A 17,831-nucleotide genomic window follows, 5' to 3' on the forward strand; every position below is an offset into this window, starting at 1 on the left:
TCCAGCTACCGCCCGATAGCACTCACCAGCTGTGCAAAATTACAGAACGGATGGCAAATCGTCGGCTGATGGAGCTTCTTGAGTCCAATGGCCTACTAGGTTACCGCCAACATGCATTTCGGCCAGGGTATGGTACCGAGTCTTACCTAATGAACCTCGGAGGTATCCTCGACGACGCAATAAAGGCGCAGGAACACGTGGAAATCGTATCCCTCGACATTGCCTTGGCATACAACCGAGCCTGGGCCCCTAGCATCCTTAAGCAACTAGTAGAACAACAATTGAACGTTCAAGGTTCAAATCACCGATCAAAAGTCACGAGAGAGGAGACCGGAGTGCCTCAAGGCTCTGTGATTTCGGTCACACTGTTCCTCGTAGCCATGAGTGGGCTCTTTCTGGTGCTACCGAAAGGAATATATATATTAGTATACGCGGACGACATCTTGCTCCTAGTCACCGGAAAACATCCCCGTTCAATCCGACGGAAGATGCAAGCGGCAGTGAATGCCATCACCAAATGGGCTGGCAACACGGGCTTTGACATCGCGCCCGAAAGGAGCTCAAGACTTTACATCTGTAACTCAAATCACCGCCCACCAAAAACACCAATGAAGGACTCAAAATACTGTCGAACATTTCCTGGTAAACTGTCCTACCCTGGAGCACCTAAGAATAATCCACGAGATCACCGGTATCGACAGCACCCTCCAAAATGACGCGGTAAAGGAACGACAGGTGATAATATTTTTAAAAGAGGCTGGACTCTTTACTTTAATATGACCCCTGTTAAGACCCTGGCCCTGTAAACGAATACGAAATCACCACATCCCACAGTTACGACCCCTGCTATGACCTTGAGCTCGATACGGAACTTGCACATCATTCGACATCACCAGTGAAACGAAGAACACCGCAACATACACTGTTAATTATACTCTCCTCCTACTTCCCTGAAAATTACCCCCCCCCCCCTTTTTTATATACGGGGATGAACTAGCCTCGGGATGAATTTCCCCATAATAAAAAGTCAATCAATCTTACAAAAAAACTTACTTGAATCTGGCACCCGGATTGGCAGGCGAGGGCGTCCGATGTCTGACCGGGCTTTTAAATTCGATTATAGGCGGTAAACGATTTGGCATCTCCGGAATGCGATTCTAAAGTATGAAAAAAAAAGAAGATATTTACGAAGGTCTTAACAGTTTCAAGTGCTAAGGAAGCATTACCTTAGAGTAATATTGTCCTTTTCTGTGATGATGCTGGTAGGCAGGATTTCGAGGGATCGCTCCCAGACACCCGCTGGAACATGAACCATTGCTGCTGCTACAGTGCTTGTTGTGGTGGTGCTGGTGATGTGGCTGCGAGGACGACGATGCGCTGTCCCCACCGGTGCCGCTGTTGGACGACGAGGAAGACATACCGGAAGTGCCGGACGTTCCCGAGCAGCTGGAAATGTTCGAGATGCCCGACATGCAGGACGACCCGGAGCTCATTGAGTAGAGGCTGGCGGATTGCGTTACCCGGGCAGCATCCACGCTGTACGAACTCGCCGAACCGGGAACGCTCCAGCTTTTGCTGCCCATGGAGTAGCTACTGGCTGAGCCCTGCAGCCGCCATGATGTAGACCCTGATGTCAGCCGGTTGATGCGAGCTCTGTCGAGGGAAAACGTGGATAGGAATGTACAATTTATTGATAAAATGTGACATAATTAAAATTAAATTTGTTCACAGCGCTCATTTGATTTTAGGTTGGATCCTGAGTGTCCTCAATAAATGCGAGCTAGGGCAATTCGCCTAATGTTGAACGGCTACAAATCTCGCCTATTGTTGAACAGTCCTTCTTCTTCTTCTTGACATTACGTCCTCACTGGGATAGAACCTGCATCTCAGCCACAGTCATTAACTGAGAGTTTTCTTTGCCAAAGTTGCCATTTTCGCATTTGTATATCGTATGACAGGTACGATGATACTCTATTTGCCAATGGAAGTCAGGGAAAAGATCCTGGACCGAACGGGAATCGAACCTAGACACCTTCAGCATGGCTTTTGCTTTGTAGCCGCGGACTACTCGACTAAGGAAGGTATAGCTTGTGTGTGGTATATCATAATGTAAGACAATTATAAGTATCCTGAGAATCTTCGGAATCGTCTGCGTGGAGTCTTTCGCTAATTGTCATTAACTTACCTACAGATGACGCATCGTAACGGCAGCAACCGCTGGGCCACTGCACTCTGAATCGTTTTGACGAAACACCGCCGGCAGACAACCCGATGGCCACACGGGGAAGTTTGCATCGTGGCCCGGGCGTTGATGCAGATAACGCATTCATCTTCCTGCGATGTGGGCGGTTCCAGCTCACTTTCCTCCAATTTGCTGAGCAATTTTTCCTGAAACAACAAACGAACAAACATCGGGTCAATTAGAGTTAAATTTCGATTTATTCTCGAGAGATATGATTCAAGCGCTCGCGCGCGGCAAGAATAAAATTTACATTGGTTTATCTTCCTAATAGAGTTGTGATAATCGTTGTGGGGCCTAAGTTACAAAGACCAAAGGTGCTGTTACCATACTGGAGGAACGGCGCGGAAATTGCTATTTATCGCAGGGCATTAATCTTTTCGTCGTCGCCGTCGGTCGTTATGCACAGTGCGAGAGTTAGTATCTTGGGAAGCACACTCCCCAGATAACCACATATCGTATATTGATGTATGTTGTTAGTTGTATAGTAATTTAATCTAGATCACAATCATAAAACTATCTAGTTTGAATATACATATTGTTGACCAAGAATCTTGCGTGCGATCAAATCCGATTTGAATTGAAATCATAAAAATAAGTCACTTATGATGCTGAAAATTGTCGAAAATTGTTATAGGTTTAAATGAATGAATTCGTACAACATATCACATTTTGTCAATTTATGCATGATTCTGAGCTCATTACTTGGTTTGGTAAGCACTTATTTCAATTACACATTTCATCGTAAATTGTTATAATTGAATCAAAACATCATAAAGCGAACAACGCATCGCTGTAGCTTTTTCTGGTTTTATGGTTTGTTTTTATTAAATATCGAACATTATGCTTGAATTCATTAACAAAAACAAAATAACAAAAATCAAGAAACGAGGAACATATAGTAGGCTGCTTCAAAAATATCGCAAACGTTTCAAACAAGCTTTCCGTAATAATCCGGCTACTCAAGAAGTCAACAGCGCATTAGGGGAACCTGAAACCTTTCACCGACATGATCCCGGAAATGTCGAGAATATTGGAACAGTTATGAATAATCGTGAAATTGTTGAACATACAGGTATAAATATGTCCATAATATTAGACGTGAATATAGCGCTTATATCTAGCTATTATCCGTAGAGAGTGAAAGGAAAATAGTTACTGATATTAGGAAATGGTCGGCCGAAAACAACATTCCACAGACAGCTCTAAAATCATTAATAGATGTCCTTAACAGCAACCTTCAACTTGATTTACCCAAAGACCCACGATCTATTATGCGAACACCCAGGAATGTGGACATCCGCCCTATGGGAGAAGGAGGACAATATTGGCATCAAGGACTGGAGCCATGTCTAAGGAGGATTTTCCGTGATATCAGGACTGATACGTCAATTTCGATTAATATAAACATAGATGGTCTGCCAATTTACAAAAGTACAACGAAAAACTTTTGGCCTATTTTATGCAACATTTACGAGATTCCTAGTATTGCACCAATTGTCGTGGGAATATTCTATGGCTACGGAAAACCGAAAGACGTAAATGCATTTCTCAACCCGTTCATCGATGAGCTACTAAAAATATTAGAATCGGGAATCATCATCCATGGACACCGGCTCTCCATACACATCCGCTGTTTTGTTTGTGACACCCCCGCTAGATCTTTTATTAAAAATGTGACAAACTTCAATGGAAAGTATGGGTGCATCAAATGTACGACCAAGGGACGATTTAGCCAGTTATCGAGAACAATGACGTATCCGGAGTTAAATGCCCCTCTAAGGACCGATAAGGAATTTCGAGAAAACCAGTATCCTGATCATCAACGAGGATACACACCACTTGTGAAACTACCAATCGACATGGTGAACGACATCATTGTTGGTGACTCATTGCATCTACTTGAACTAGGAGTTATGAAAAAAATGATAACTAGTTGGCGAACAGGTTCAATGTCGATGAAAGCGAAATGGGGTTCTTTTCAGAAAAAAGAGATATCAGAATATCTTATTCAAGTAAAATTTCCTGTCGAGATTAATCGAAAAATGAGATCACTAGAATTTGTCTCGCTGTGGAAAGGTTTGGAATATCGACATTTTTTAAATTACGTTGGTATAGTTATACTTAAGGACCATCTCCCTGAAAAATTTTACGATCATTTCCTATACCTTTTCTGTGCTGTAAGAATTTGTTCTGCAGAAAACTATGCCAATCTGCTACCGGTTGCACGATCATTAATCATTGATTTTATCGAAGACTTTAAAGCACTTTATGGTACTGAGTTTGTATCTAGTAACGTACACAATCTCTGCCACATAGTGAGTGAGGTTGAACGGTTCGGACCATTGCCAACATTCACCGCGTACCCGTTTGAGAATTATATGCATTCTTTAAAAAAAATAGTACGAACCGGTCCGAATCCATTAGCACAAATAGCAGCTCGGATAATTGAAGCAGCCAATTCAAAAAGTTCTGAAGGTGCTATTCATCAGAATCATGCAACAATAGCAGAAAAGCAAGGAAGAATAATCTTGGCAATCAAAAATTTCCAACTAAGCACAAACTTTGAAGACAGATGGTTTCTCACAAAACAATGTGAATTGATTCGCTTTAATGACGTTTCTAGGGATAAGGCAGATTTATTGATTTTCGGGTCGCAAATTATTCATAAGTATGATTTTTTTCAGAAGCCATTTAAATCATCTCATATTCATATTTACATTGCTAAAGTAAAATCAAGTAACTATTCAAATACCATGCATTTCAATATTCATGATGTGTTTTGTAAATTAGTTCCTTTACATAGAAAAGAAGGTATTGTGTTCATACCACTACTGCATACGATTCAGTAATTTTAAAGTGATTCGTCAATGAAATAAAAATTAGCGTAATGAAAACGCGGGTAACCATATTGATTTTAAAGTACATGAATAATACATTGATGACGACAGTAGAGAAATACTTTACGACTATCTCCCCATGTGGGATGCTAATGGGTATCACACTATGCATCACGATTGGAACCGTACGATATAAAATTTCGATTACAGTCAGGTCTCCTATTAGAGGCTGCCACCCACTTTCACTCAACAAACACGCCTGAACCTCGCATTTTACAAAGCGAAACTATTAGCAAACATCTTATTACAGTGACCATTAAATTCAGTGGTGTAATTAAGAAGCATTCCAATAAACGAAATTGCATTGAACAGAAGATTGCTGTACCAGCCTACATATACATGAGTCTTATAGGAGTGCGCGTAGTAGGAATGAGCGTTATAGGAGACCCGACTGTACTTTCTATAAATTATGGAGACACATGGTAGTTTGTAGTTCTAATCATTTTCACAGCATCATTCTCAGTGCAATCGACGACACCACTAAAAGTCTGAAACGTACAGATGTATATTTTGTAAAAATATCAATACAAAGTACAGTGAACTCTCCATGAGTCGATTAGCGTTGAGTCGATGTTCCATTATTCGTTATCCATTGGTATCATACAATGATGGTTGCCTCCAACAGCTTTCCAAAAAATATCTGTTCCATACTTTCATGAGTTGTTCCCTTCAATATCAACTCATGGAGGATTGACTGTATACATTATCAGTTTGTGTTATCGTTACATTTATTATGATTTTCCTGCCAAAGTTATACAGTGGACTCAAGTAATGTATAAGCATGTTTTGTACTGTGTCACTTAGACATTTACAGTGACTTAGTAGTCAGTACTTACAAAAAAAAAAGATAAATGTAGTTCATATCGAAACTCTAATAAGAGTTGAACAAATAAAAAAAAAACTTCGATTTTCGATCTTCAAATGTTATTTAAATTTGAAATTAGCTGGAATCTGAAGAGATTTTTTCGTCGCGCTCCAGTCCTGCAGAATCAGTTTCATATTCGTCGCTGTTAGAAAGTTCGCCCGACATCCGTGCGTCATCAGATGAACACAGATCATCAGCATCGGCGGCATTTTGTTCAACTGTGGCTGTTGCTTTACTGGAGCGTTTTGGTCTGCATGCTGATTTCCGAAGCCGTCGACTAGTAGATCGAGATTTGCAGTAGCGAAACAGGCGGTTTCGGCAAAATAACTCCAATTGCTGCGCAGTGTAGGACGGATCGCCAATTCGTACTATATCACCCAAAAGCTGAGTGACATTACCGTATTCACGGAAACCTCTCTTTGCTTTATCGCTTCGACTGATTCCTGTCCATGTCATCTTCGTCCAAAACTCACGTGAAAACAGGCAGTCTACCACAGTATAGCAAGCATTGTTGCCTTTTTGGTTATACGCATTTGGAATGATTATTTTTGAGAAATACTCCAACTGAAATGAATTAATAAACCGTTATTGAAACCGAGAAAAGCATGCAAATTATGATTGTACACACATAACGCCGTTGCAATTCTTTGTTGTTGAGTTTTATATTCCACTTCGCTAGCTCATCTTCGTCATTTATTGGCGCATGATTTTCCACGGAATCATCTGGGACAGTCTTTGCAGAGTCATCCTTAGCTTGTATCTCAGACAAAGCTGCATAACGCGCGAAGTTGTTTTGGAACGCATTCTCGATAGATTTCTCGACAGTTTGTTCTATGAACACTTTCAGGTCAGCTTTCATTTGCTCGTAGCTCATTGATCCTAGAAAATATTAAAAAAAACTTCAGATTTACTCAAACTGAAATACTCAACTGAACCATATAGTAAATGGGTTATGGTTCGCAAAACCGACGTAAGCGCCATTGACAATTTAAGCATTCTAAATACATTATTCAGTAGATGATTTCAAATAATATGATTTGATATGATCAGGACGTTTGTTCTAACCCTAATCTAGATGCCAGCGTGGCAAAAATCTTAAAGAATTCGTTATTTGTCGTTCAAATACCATAACTTAAAATATGAAATGACGCTTACGTCAACATTGCGGATATGGCCAATGTAGTCATCCTATTAGGGGGTTATCAACCATCAGCACACGTACGGTTGTCTAGTTCTCGAGATTTGTGGTCTTGAAAATTCGAGGTTTGGATTCATCGAAATCTTCACGTTAAGGTGTAGATGCAATGAAGCTTAACATAGAAATATTAAGAGCACACATCTAGAGAACCAAACAATATTTGATCGATTTGTCACCATTGGCGAATGACAAATCGATGATGTTTTCAGCGTGAACCAGACATTCGGGTTCATTAGTTTTGTGCTTTTATGATTGTAGTTGAGCCTATTTACCTGCGATTTGTAAACCAGAAATGTCGTTTTCGTCTGAGGGCTGAAGATAAACAATATTTTCATCCTGAAAATAAATTTGATTGGCATCCACAAGCGTTGTAGGAGACGTTCCTAAAAACATACTTTTGAAAAAGATGTTCTATGTTTTTGATATATTGTTATATATTACCTCCAATCATTTTACTCGATGTTGGCCACTGATCAGTCTGATCCATAGGAGCTTCCATTTGATTTTCTTGAGCCAAGTGTAAAACAGTTGGCATAGTGTCCTGCGTAGGTGCCGCCAAAAATGATGTTGAATGGCGGATATCCGTAACAACCTGAGCCGCTTCAGCTGCAGGGAATGGCATATCATGGCTTGCTGTTGAATCTACTGTTTTACTGGGAGCTTCACTGGATTCGCCTGATGCACGCAGGATTGTTGTTGGCACGGAAGGTTGCAGTTTGCCGGCATTGATGACTCTCACCTTTGGCTGTGCTGTTTGGGACAGTTCAGTAAGAGGTTGGCGGTTGAATTCTGTAATTAAATAAATAACAATAAAATTAAAAAATAAACAATCTCTTTTGGAAATGAAAATAAATAGGAGGTACAACTAGGGCAGAGGTAACTTACTGATCAGATAATGTAAATAATAATTCGAAGAGCTATCTAATCGATAAATGCTGTTAATGAATCGTTCATAGATTACGTAACGCAACAGGGGGAGGGAGGGGGTATTCCGTAATGTTACGATCCAAACAAAAGTTTTAAATTTTTCATACAAAAGCTGTTACGTGGGGGAGGGAGGGGGTCTAAAATAAGCAAATTTTGCGTTACGTAATATTTGAATCATCCCTAAGACGTATTAACTCACCTTCAATCATATCATTGTAGTTCTTCTTCGCCGATGCCTTCGGTTTTTTGGCAGGCTTGAGCCGCTTCTTCTTACCGTCTACATCGGAGACTTCTCGCTTGGACAGTTCTTCTGCCGCTTCCTCTGCAAGGCTGATTTCCTTAAAGCGGCCGCACACTATCGCCGGAATTTTCTTAGTGGCTCCTTCGAACGTTCGTCCAGAAATTCGTAATTGTTCAATTTTTGCATTTGCAGCTCTTGGCCACAACAAGCAGCTCTTTTCAACCCATTTTGTGGGGACAGCCATCACCTTGAATTTTTGGTTCTCAATAAACTGAACGACGGTGTACATCTGTAAATGTAGTAAAATGGTTATTGTATTATATACTTATTATATAGTTGTTTGCTTACCTTTGCGCAAATTTCTTGAATGCGGAGAGATCGATTTTCATGGAAGCAAGCACTAGAATTTCCGAACGGTTCCGTTTTGTTTACTTTTTTATGAGCTGTCTTAACATAGCAGTGGTGCCAGTTCCAAAACCGCGCATCATTATGGTTTATTTTTTAAGCTGATGCAATTGTGGATAATTGTAGGTGTAAAAATGTTTCAAATGTTTTAACTACACTTAAATATGTTTAAGAGTATTATTGTTATGAATTTTAAGTATCTTATTCTTGAAAAATACTAAATTCTCCTAATGTTCAAAATTGGATTCACAATCAAATTTGTTATATCGGCAACACTTTCTAAACATACTTAAGGTATCGTAAAACAGTTCGAGCAAAATCAGATTTCATCATTTTAATGTCTCATAAAAATCGGTTATATGAACACAGTAAATCATTGCTTGAAATATGATTTCATGTGGTATAACAATAAAGTCACTTCCGACCATTGAAAATGATATCGTTTAAAGTCAATAAAAAGTGCATGGGATATCGTATAATGATGACAATATCTATTTTTAGCTACAAAAATCTACATTAAGAACTGCAGTAATCACACAGTAATACATATGAGGTGTTTTAGTTTGGAATCACTTTTCATCACGTACAGATATAGCACAGACGGATTACGCGATGCCAGCACGCAGTGAACGAGGGTTCAAGTCCAGGAACATGAACGAATAAATAGAAGTGGGTTGTATGAGCGAATTGTATAAAGATTCATAACAATCTACTGAGTTACTTAATATACTAACGTTGCACCTATTGATAGTGTATTAATTTATTTTCAAAATAACAAAACAAATGATCGTATATTGTGCTGTTTTTTTTGTGAATTAAATCAAATCAACCAATACATCAATAAACAAATGAGATCGTAAATATGAATGCATTCAGTCAATTCCGTATCAGTAGAATGGACATGTGATGTCGTAAAGACTATTACATGGAGTCACTTATTTTTCTGATGCGTATATCGCCTCCACTTTGGTGCGTACATTAGGTTTATGTGTATTATATACGATTTAGAAATACTGCATATTTATATGGATATTGTAAAATATACGGACCAAAATGTTTACTGGGTCCGGCAGCCTATTTGAAGCACCAATAAAAATTGGAAATGTTTCATAGAAAATTTAAAATGCAATTAGATATTCGCCACAAAAAATTGTGGCAAACCCCTTTTCGATCTTTGTTTGGACCCGTGCCTTCGATTTTTTCGTTGGACCCGTTAGCGAACAAACTACAAACAAAAGGAAGGGTGAATCTCTGAATTCACAACTTCCTTCCAAAAGAACGGTATTAAAAACTGTCTCTTAATGGCCGGTACGCTGATCATAAGTACTGTGCAAAAGGATAGGACAAGAAACGGTCAAGGAATGATTCCGCTACCGAAATTACTTGAGCTGTACGCTGCTGAGAAGTAGAGCTGATTTCATAGAGTCGGTAACGTCTGCTGTGCAAATAAAATGGAGCTGTCACTTTTCCGTACGGAAAAAAGTGACGCTCAATTATTCCGCAAGTAACATTTCGCTCATACTGAATCAGCTGTCAAAATTACTTTGGTAATGCGAAGTATGCACCTGAAACGTAAAGCGCTCAAGTAAAATTTCTCCCCTTTACTAAAGTAATTTTGACAGCTGATTCAGTATGAGCGAAATGTCACTTTTACTTGCGGAATAGGCATATTCATATGACATTTCAAATCAGCTGATCCAGAAGCTCTTTGACAGTTCTTCTATGAAAATGACAGGCCCGTGTTAGCACTGGTCCTCCACCGATGTAAACAAATGCATAGACGGACCTGTCACATGAAAAGGCCTATAATTGAGCGTCACATTTTTTTCCGTACGGAAAAGTGACAGCTCCATTTGATTTGCACAGCAGACGTTACCGACGTTATGAAATCAACTCTACTTCTCAGCAGCGTACAGCTCAAGTAATTTCGGTAGCGGAATCATTCCTTGACCGTTTCTTGTCCTATCCTTTTGCACAGAACTTATGAACAGCGTACCGGCCATAAAAAGGAGAAATTTTACTTGAGCGCTTTACGTATCAGGTGCATGCTACGCATAACGTGGTAATAATGGAAGAAAGGACGTTTCTTCGGAATGCGCACTTTCTTCCAAGGGTGAAATGGATAATGTTGATAGTAGCATCGAAATCAGCAATCAGTTCGATGCTTTAGAAAAATATTCTGAACATCAAATTGAAGCAGTATCTAACCCAGGATCTTTGATTCAAGTGAGAGTGATTCAACAAAGAGTGCCGCCTTTCGTGGTCAGTTATTCTGAATTTGGAGGATTTAGGAAGGAGATATTGAACTCCATTGGGGAAAATAAGGTTTCCTTCCGAATCGCAAATAAAGGGGAATGTCGCGTTTTTTCCTGAAACTCTTGAAAATCGCGAACCTCTTCTCAAACATCTTGAAGAGGAGAAGCACACATTTTTTATAACTTATGACGACATAACTGAACGTTTGTTCAAGGTCGTCTTGAAAGGTTTCTCCAGTGACTATAAGTCACCTGATGAAGACATAAAAAAAATGAAAAAATGATTTACTTGGATTTCTCAAATTCCTAGTAATCATTATTAAAAAGAGAACGCAATCTGGCATTCGTTGGGAAGGGCTTTCTCAAGAATATTATTTAGTTCACTTAAACAAAAGATGCTTTAACAACAAATTTAACAGGATGCTCAGCAGAATTCCAAAAAAATATAGATGGGATACCTATACAAACCGCGGTACAGAAAATGTTTCTTGTGTTCGGCAGCTTTTTCTTTCTGCTTTTCCTCAGGTGTTTGCAAGCCTGAGGAATCCTATGTATTTTTATGAGAAGCAAATTTATCCAAATTGAACGCCTAGTCGGTTTTAGGAAATCATGAAAGACGAGAACAACTCAGTTGCGGCAACATGGCAAGTTATCCCAGAAAATTCTGAACATATTTTTGGATTTTAACATAATTTTTGGTGTATTTCGGACAAAATACTATACGAAGCCAGAAAAATTCTGAGCAGAATTCTTTTAGGATCCTTGTTGTTTTTCTCATATTGTTAAGGGCATAATTTTCAAGGAATCTTACCCGATATTCGAACGGATGCCTAAATAACAGAACTTAACAAAAATAAAAAAATAAAACCATTGGAAAATTTGTTATAAATATGTGCTAATGGCATAATGGTCATTTGGCATACAATTTTTACATGAAGGACAGGCATATTTTGAAAAAAAGGAATATAATTCTGGTTATGCCAAATGACCTTATGCCAATTGTAAAAAACTATTCTTTCACTGTCAGATTATTCCGTTCGAATTCTTGGTATTCTTCCGAAAATTCTGTTGAAATTCTTCCAGATATTTCCCATCCGAAATTTTTCAAGAGTTTTCTCAGAAATTCATACGAAAACTCCTCAGAAATTGTTTAGGATTTGGCTTTTTTTATAGAAATACTTCTTCAATTCTAACGGAAACCCTGCTTTAGTTTTTTTTTTCAGAAGTCTATCTGGAAAAATTTCGAATAACTGTTTGGAATTCTCATACAATCGCTATGTAATTATTTGGAGAATGCACTTGATTTTTTTGGTGATTCATTAGTCAATTTCCTTACAAATTTTCTGAAATTCTTTGTGGACTCTTCAGAAAATCCCTCTTGAATTCAAATGGAAATCCCATAAGAAAACTTCCGGACAGCCCTCTGGGACTCTTAAAAAATACCACTGAGATTCTTACAGAAATCTTTTTAATACTCTTATAAAAGGAACTCTAAAATAGTTCCGGAAATTCCCTATGGAGTTCTTCCGTATACTGGAGTTCTTCCGCACATCGCTCTGGAAAACTCTCAAGAATTCTTCGGGATGTCTTAGTGAATTCATCCACAAACTCTGGGAATTTCCTGAAAATTTTACAGGGATTCTTCCGAAATATCTTCTGGATATCACTTTGAAATACACTCAAAAATAAATTTGTTATTCTTCCATAAATCCTCATGGGACTCATTTGGATTTTTACGGAAATCCTTAAGTAACTATTCCAGAAAGCCCCCCCCCCCGAAATTCATTCAAAAATCTTTCTGATTCTTTAGAAATTTATCCCAAGATTCTCCCCTTTTCTACAATTCCAAAGAAATTCCCAGAAGGATTTTCAGAAAAATACCAGAAAGATACTCGGAAGAGTCCTAGAATTATTGTCAGAAGAATCCCAATGGTATTTCCGGAAGAATACCATAACGATTCACGGTAGAGTCCCCAGAAATCTTTCGGTTGCATCCTTGAATGGTATCCAGATGATATGGTATTTTTGGATGAATATCAAAAGCTTTTACGGATGACTAGGAATAACAATAAGAATATTTGAAAGAAATTGTGAAGGCTTCCAGCAGGATTTCCGTAAGAAATCCAGGAGTATTCCAGAAGCATTTCTAGAAGCATTTCCAGAATCATCCTAGGGAGATACTCGAAAGAATAATCATACAGAGATTTCTTGAAAAATCCAGGAGCAATACCCAGAAGCACCCTAGAAGTAAATCCGGAAGAACTTATAAAGAATCTTCGAAAAAAAAAATCAAGTAGGAAGTATTCAGAGCATCATCAGAAATATTTCCCAAAGAATCCCATAAAGTTTTCCGGAAGAATTTCAATAAGATTTTTGAAAAAATCGCAGAAGTATTATCAGGATGTTGACGATAAAATTACAGAGGCATTTTAGAATAATTCTAGGAGGATTTTCATTAGAATCCAAAAGCAATTCTCGTAATAATCCCAGGAGCATTACCGGAATAATCTTAGAAACATTTTCAGAAGAATCTCTGAGATTGGACGAATTCTAAAAGAATTTGTATTAGAGCCCTAGGAAATCTTTGGAAGAATCCCCTAAAAACATCTGGTAGAAATGCATCAGAATTTTCGGTCGAAACTTCGGTAATATTTCAGAGTAAAAATTCTAAAAATCTCTTCTCCAGGCTTTTAAAAATATACTAAAGAAATACACGAAACAATCACAGGGGTATTTCTGCAAGAATCGCAAAAATATGTCCAGACTATGGAAATATCAACTTCAGTGATTCGCAATAGACAGGATGTCCCGTGCCCGATCTATCTGATAAGCCAATCGGGCCCTCTGTCACCATAGAAGATGGTGTATCCATCCATGTCGATAGCCTGGTCAAAACAGACTTTTGTGCGCCTTCTTTCTTTCACTCTCCTTCACAACTCAACAACTCAGCACGATCCACCTCTGGATGGATTGGTGAGCCGTCTGGTTGTTGCAGATATTATCGTGTTATTGTTGCAGAACTTATCGTGTAGCGCGATTTCGCATCTCAACTCACCAAAGAAATGGCCAGTCGAGATTAACAACAGCCCTCGAATCCAGAGCAAGTCATCCATCTCTATAGCATTGCTGTTCTGTCAAACGCACAAGACTACGGTGGAGCTATCTAAGTTTTTCATAGCGGCAGTTTTGGTTACATCAATGATCGATTTGTGATTTTCTAGGGGCGCAAAAATTAAGGTTCCCCATGAAGCAATGCTACGGCTCTGGTTGCAATACCAAAATGTGAAGTTAAATTCGAATCCGTGATTATAGACGATGATCTTAAATTCTTAATTCGTCTTAAAAACTTGAGGATAAGACAATTCTCAATGCACTCGCGATCTTTCTGTGAGAATGATATGGCAGGACCTGCAACCAAGAGAACGTTTTCGAAAATTCTTTTTGGAATTTGGAAGAAGTGAGAGCTATAATTAAAAAAAATCCAAAAGTATGAAAGCCACTGGTAATGATGTAATTTTTTACACCCTCATCAAGAAACGTTCAGCAAGTAGGTTATCATTCTAAGTTGATATATTTCACAAATGTTTTCAGTTGGCATATTTTCATGATAAATGGAAAAAAAATAAATTAAACATTTTAAACCAGACAAAAATTTAGCAGTAGCTTCTAGTTATCGTCCAATCAGCTTGCTTCCCACTATCAGTAAACTTTTTGAAAAGGTCATTTTGATCAGAATAATGGTCCACATTAACGAAAATTCAATTTTTGCCAATGAACAGTTTTTATTCCGCCGTAGACATTCGACTACTCATCAACTTTTACATGTAACAAATTTGATTCGTTCCAACAAATCTGAAGGCTATTCTACTGGTCTTGCTCTTCTAGGCATAGAAAAAGCATTTGACAGTGTTTGTCATGAATATTTAATTGTAAAATTAAACAACTTCAATTTTCCAACATCATTGTTAGAATAATTCAAAGTTATCTGTCAATTCGTACATTTCAGGTTAATTATCAGAACTTCAGGTCTGAAAGACTTCCAGCATTTCGGGACCAATATTATATTTTTTTTTCACATCTGACTTACCCTTACTATAAATTGAATAATTTGTGGTTTTATCGGAGTCACAGAATTAATTTATGGAACAATTTGGATTAATCATTAAGCATGATATAAATTGTAGTGGTAAATAGCTCTATTTATCAGGGAGCAAAAACCTTTTGCCGCACACTACCGTTAGGGTGAAACCAAGAGTGAGGATAATCACAGTGGTGGTTAAAGGCCACCGTGGAATTACCCTTTGGCTTTGAGGAGTTCCGGAAAAAGTCTACACCAAGTTGGACGAAGAACAGAACGTACCTACACACATATAATGTTGACTTCCGGTCAGGTGCTTCTGTAACTAATATGGGACCTATGGGATGCAGCGTCGGGCTGTAACTATACTCTGAAGTGGTTAGCTTCCCGACCACACGAGCTGCCGAGAGTTCAAACGGGCATGGAAAGTGATAAATTTACTTTGAAAGCTACGCTGAGCGGTTATTACCGAGCGGTGTTAGCAGGAAACAATTATGAATTCATTTAAAGCGTTCTTCAAACTAAGTGGTGGCAAGGAATCGCTAACGAGCGTTTGAACCACATGTTCTATTGCTTATAGGATGAAGAAACTACAGGAAACACTGTATGGTTGATTAAAGTCTAATCTCCTGCTTTGACCCGACGACTCCAAAGCTCTTTACCCCAATCCATTAGGACACGCAATAAAGCCATCATTGATTGATTGTCGGTCAATTGTACCCATCGTACCCCATTAGAACACTCATTGGCAGTGGTGTTTGACAATCCTTTAGCACACCAATAAATCACTACGATTATCAATCAACGGCGGTGACGATTGGCATAAGATTGTGAGGAGTGTACCATATTGCATCAGTGAAGTGTCAGATTAATAGCTGTGAACGATTGGCACGTGCCGATGACCGGGAACCGATTCTTTATTGGTGTTTTATCAATCTAGAAACGATTGGCAGCAGGTCGATGTCGGTAATGGTCTAATGGTTTTCGTTTGACTATATCCGTGAAATTGATGATGATAATTAGGGACGATTCAAATATGACGTCCATCGTTTTTTGAGATTTCTAGACCCCCCCTCCCCCCTCTGTCACGCTTTTTCCAATACCTTCTACACGTACTGTCACACTTTCATAGACCCCCCCTCCCCCTAATGATGGACGTCATTTTTGGATGATCCCTTAGGAGAAATTCATTCTGCTTGTTTTTCAGAACATATTAGAATAGGATTTGCAGAACTTTTATTTCATCCATTCTTAACTTGTAGTGTGTAGTAGAGTGATGCAATTTTTGAAATTTTAGCTCCCCTATGCTTAAACGATTTTAATTATGGTAAATAGCTTCTTCCCAAAGTTTGAAGTGATTCGGAAGAAATTTTACTGTGCACACGCCATTTGAAGTTTATATGGAGATTACTATGGAAATCGCCAATCTTTTGTGTTCAGCCCTCTATCTCTTCGTCATAACATTTTATGAAAAAGTGAACACACTCATCTCATGTGAAAACTTCCCAGCTACAACTTTGCCAAAGACCACTTTTTAATTGGACGTCTGGATAAATTGTTATTCATAATCATAAAGTTGGTTTGCATCTGGGAGGGAGAAACCAATACTTACGTCGCATCAAAATGTGGTCTTCAGCAAAGTTGTAGCTGGGAAGTTTTCACATGAGATGAGTGTGTTCAATTTTCCACAAAATGTTATGACGAAGAGATAGAAGACTGAACACAAAATATTGGAGTTTTCCATAGTAATCTCCATATAAACTTCAAACAGCGTGTGCACAATCAAATTTCTTCCGAATCTCTTCAAATTTTGGGAGGATCATTTTCATCATAATTGACATCGTTTAAGCATAGGGGAGCAAAAACTTCAAAATTTGCATCAGTCTAGTGTGTAGCTAGGGATTTCTCTGGAGGGGTCTTAAAGGGATTTCAGGGATTTGATTTATCATTCAGAATAATTTTAAGATTCCCATTTGATCAGCGAAGCGTAGCTATTTTAACCAAAGCCAAAACGTTGAAAATCGACCAAAAGTTGTTGACTCAAGTAAGACGACATCTTCCTATTGCATTACTAATAAAATCAACCTTGCCGGGGGCGTGCGGGCTTGCGAAGACCAAATGCAGGAACAGAGCGGTTGGGTTCAAGTATGCGTAACTTGAGCAAGCCAATAACAGAGTCACTCGAGAGAGCATACCTACTACCTACTGCAGAAGCGCGACGGCGCGAGCGGTGCAACGTTCGACTGCCGTCAATCACCTCTTCTAATGATGGCACTGGAGCACTTGGCGAGCGGAAGCAATTGGAGTATGCAAGTGGTATGAATAATATGTAAGGTACGCATTACAATGTACAGTATTGGACATATAAAATGCATCATCAAAGCTGGTTTCCCATACGAAATGACAAACTTCGGATAGCTATGTATCCGTTTCTCAACCGATTTTCTTCATTTTTTGTAACAAACTGAGGTAAGTCGATAACTATTGAAAAAGTTTTTTGAAAACTATTGCTTTGAAAGTTATAGGTTGAATTTTGACAAATGCATTTGGTGCATTTTTTGTCAAAATTCAACCTATCTGATACTTTTGAACTAATAGCTTTCACATATTTTTTTCAATAGTAATTGTAAATTGAGGTAATTCGTGGTTCGTGACAGTAAAAATAAAAACAATTGGTTGAGAAACGGCGGAAATATAGCTATATGAAGATGAAAGTTTTGTAT

The 17,831-nt window shown here is 38.6% G+C and overlaps 3 protein-coding genes across 3 annotated transcripts in view; 1 reads left to right on the top strand and 2 right to left on the bottom strand.

Moving 5' to 3' along the window:
- LOC110677921 (probable serine/threonine-protein kinase DDB_G0282963) overlaps nt 1-17,831 on the bottom strand; it is a 329,903-nt gene that overhangs the window by 12,046 nt on the left and 300,026 nt on the right. The window contains exons 3-5 of the mRNA XM_021849937.1: nt 2,186-2,388; nt 1,227-1,653; nt 1,054-1,157 (exon numbers count right to left, since the gene is read on the bottom strand). Coding sequence (XP_021705629.1) covers nt 1,054-1,157; nt 1,227-1,653; nt 2,186-2,388 — 734 coding nt within the window. The remainder of the gene's footprint in view (nt 1-1,053; nt 1,158-1,226; nt 1,654-2,185; nt 2,389-17,831) is intronic.
- On the top strand, nt 2,399-5,715 carry LOC110677920. The gene is made up of 2 exons (XM_021849935.1): nt 2,399-3,314; nt 3,377-5,715. Exons 1-2 carry the CDS (start codon nt 3,083-3,085, stop codon nt 5,089-5,091), a joined length of 1,947 nt encoding a protein of 648 aa, XP_021705627.1. The 5' UTR covers nt 2,399-3,082; the 3' UTR covers nt 5,092-5,715.
- Nucleotides 5,788-9,768, bottom strand: LOC5568368. Its single transcript, XM_021849936.1, has 6 exons — nt 8,719-9,768; nt 8,329-8,659; nt 7,644-7,991; nt 7,475-7,585; nt 6,633-6,883; nt 5,788-6,568 (listed from the first exon to the last, which is right to left on the bottom strand). Exons 2-6 carry the CDS (start codon nt 8,657-8,659, stop codon nt 6,080-6,082), a joined length of 1,530 nt encoding a protein of 509 aa, XP_021705628.1. The 5' UTR covers nt 8,719-9,768; the 3' UTR covers nt 5,788-6,079.

This window comes from Aedes aegypti, chromosome 3, assembly GCF_002204515.2.
Source record: "Aedes aegypti strain LVP_AGWG chromosome 3, AaegL5.0 Primary Assembly, whole genome shotgun sequence".
Taxonomy (NCBI): domain Eukaryota; kingdom Metazoa; phylum Arthropoda; class Insecta; order Diptera; family Culicidae; genus Aedes; species Aedes aegypti.

Excerpts from the sequence above, each read along its gene's own strand:
- LOC110677920 (XM_021849935.1), top strand. The coding sequence starts at position 3,083 with ATGCTTGAATTCATTAACAAAAACAAAATAACAAAAATCAAGAAACGA. Across the intron at positions 3,315-3,376 it reads TGAAATTGTTGAACATACAG|AGAGTGAAAGGAAAATAGTT; the intron begins GTATAAATATGT and ends TATTATCCGTAG.
- LOC5568368 (XM_021849936.1), bottom strand. The coding sequence starts at position 8,659 with ATGTACACCGTCGTTCAGTTTATTGAGAACCAAAAATTCAAGGTGATG. Across the intron at positions 7,992-8,328 it reads CTACAATGATATGATTGAAG|AATTCAACCGCCAACCTCTT; the intron begins GTGAGTTAATAC and ends ATTTAATTACAG. Across the intron at positions 7,586-7,643 it reads ATCGAGTAAAATGATTGGAG|GAACGTCTCCTACAACGCTT; the intron begins GTAATATATAAC and ends GTATGTTTTTAG.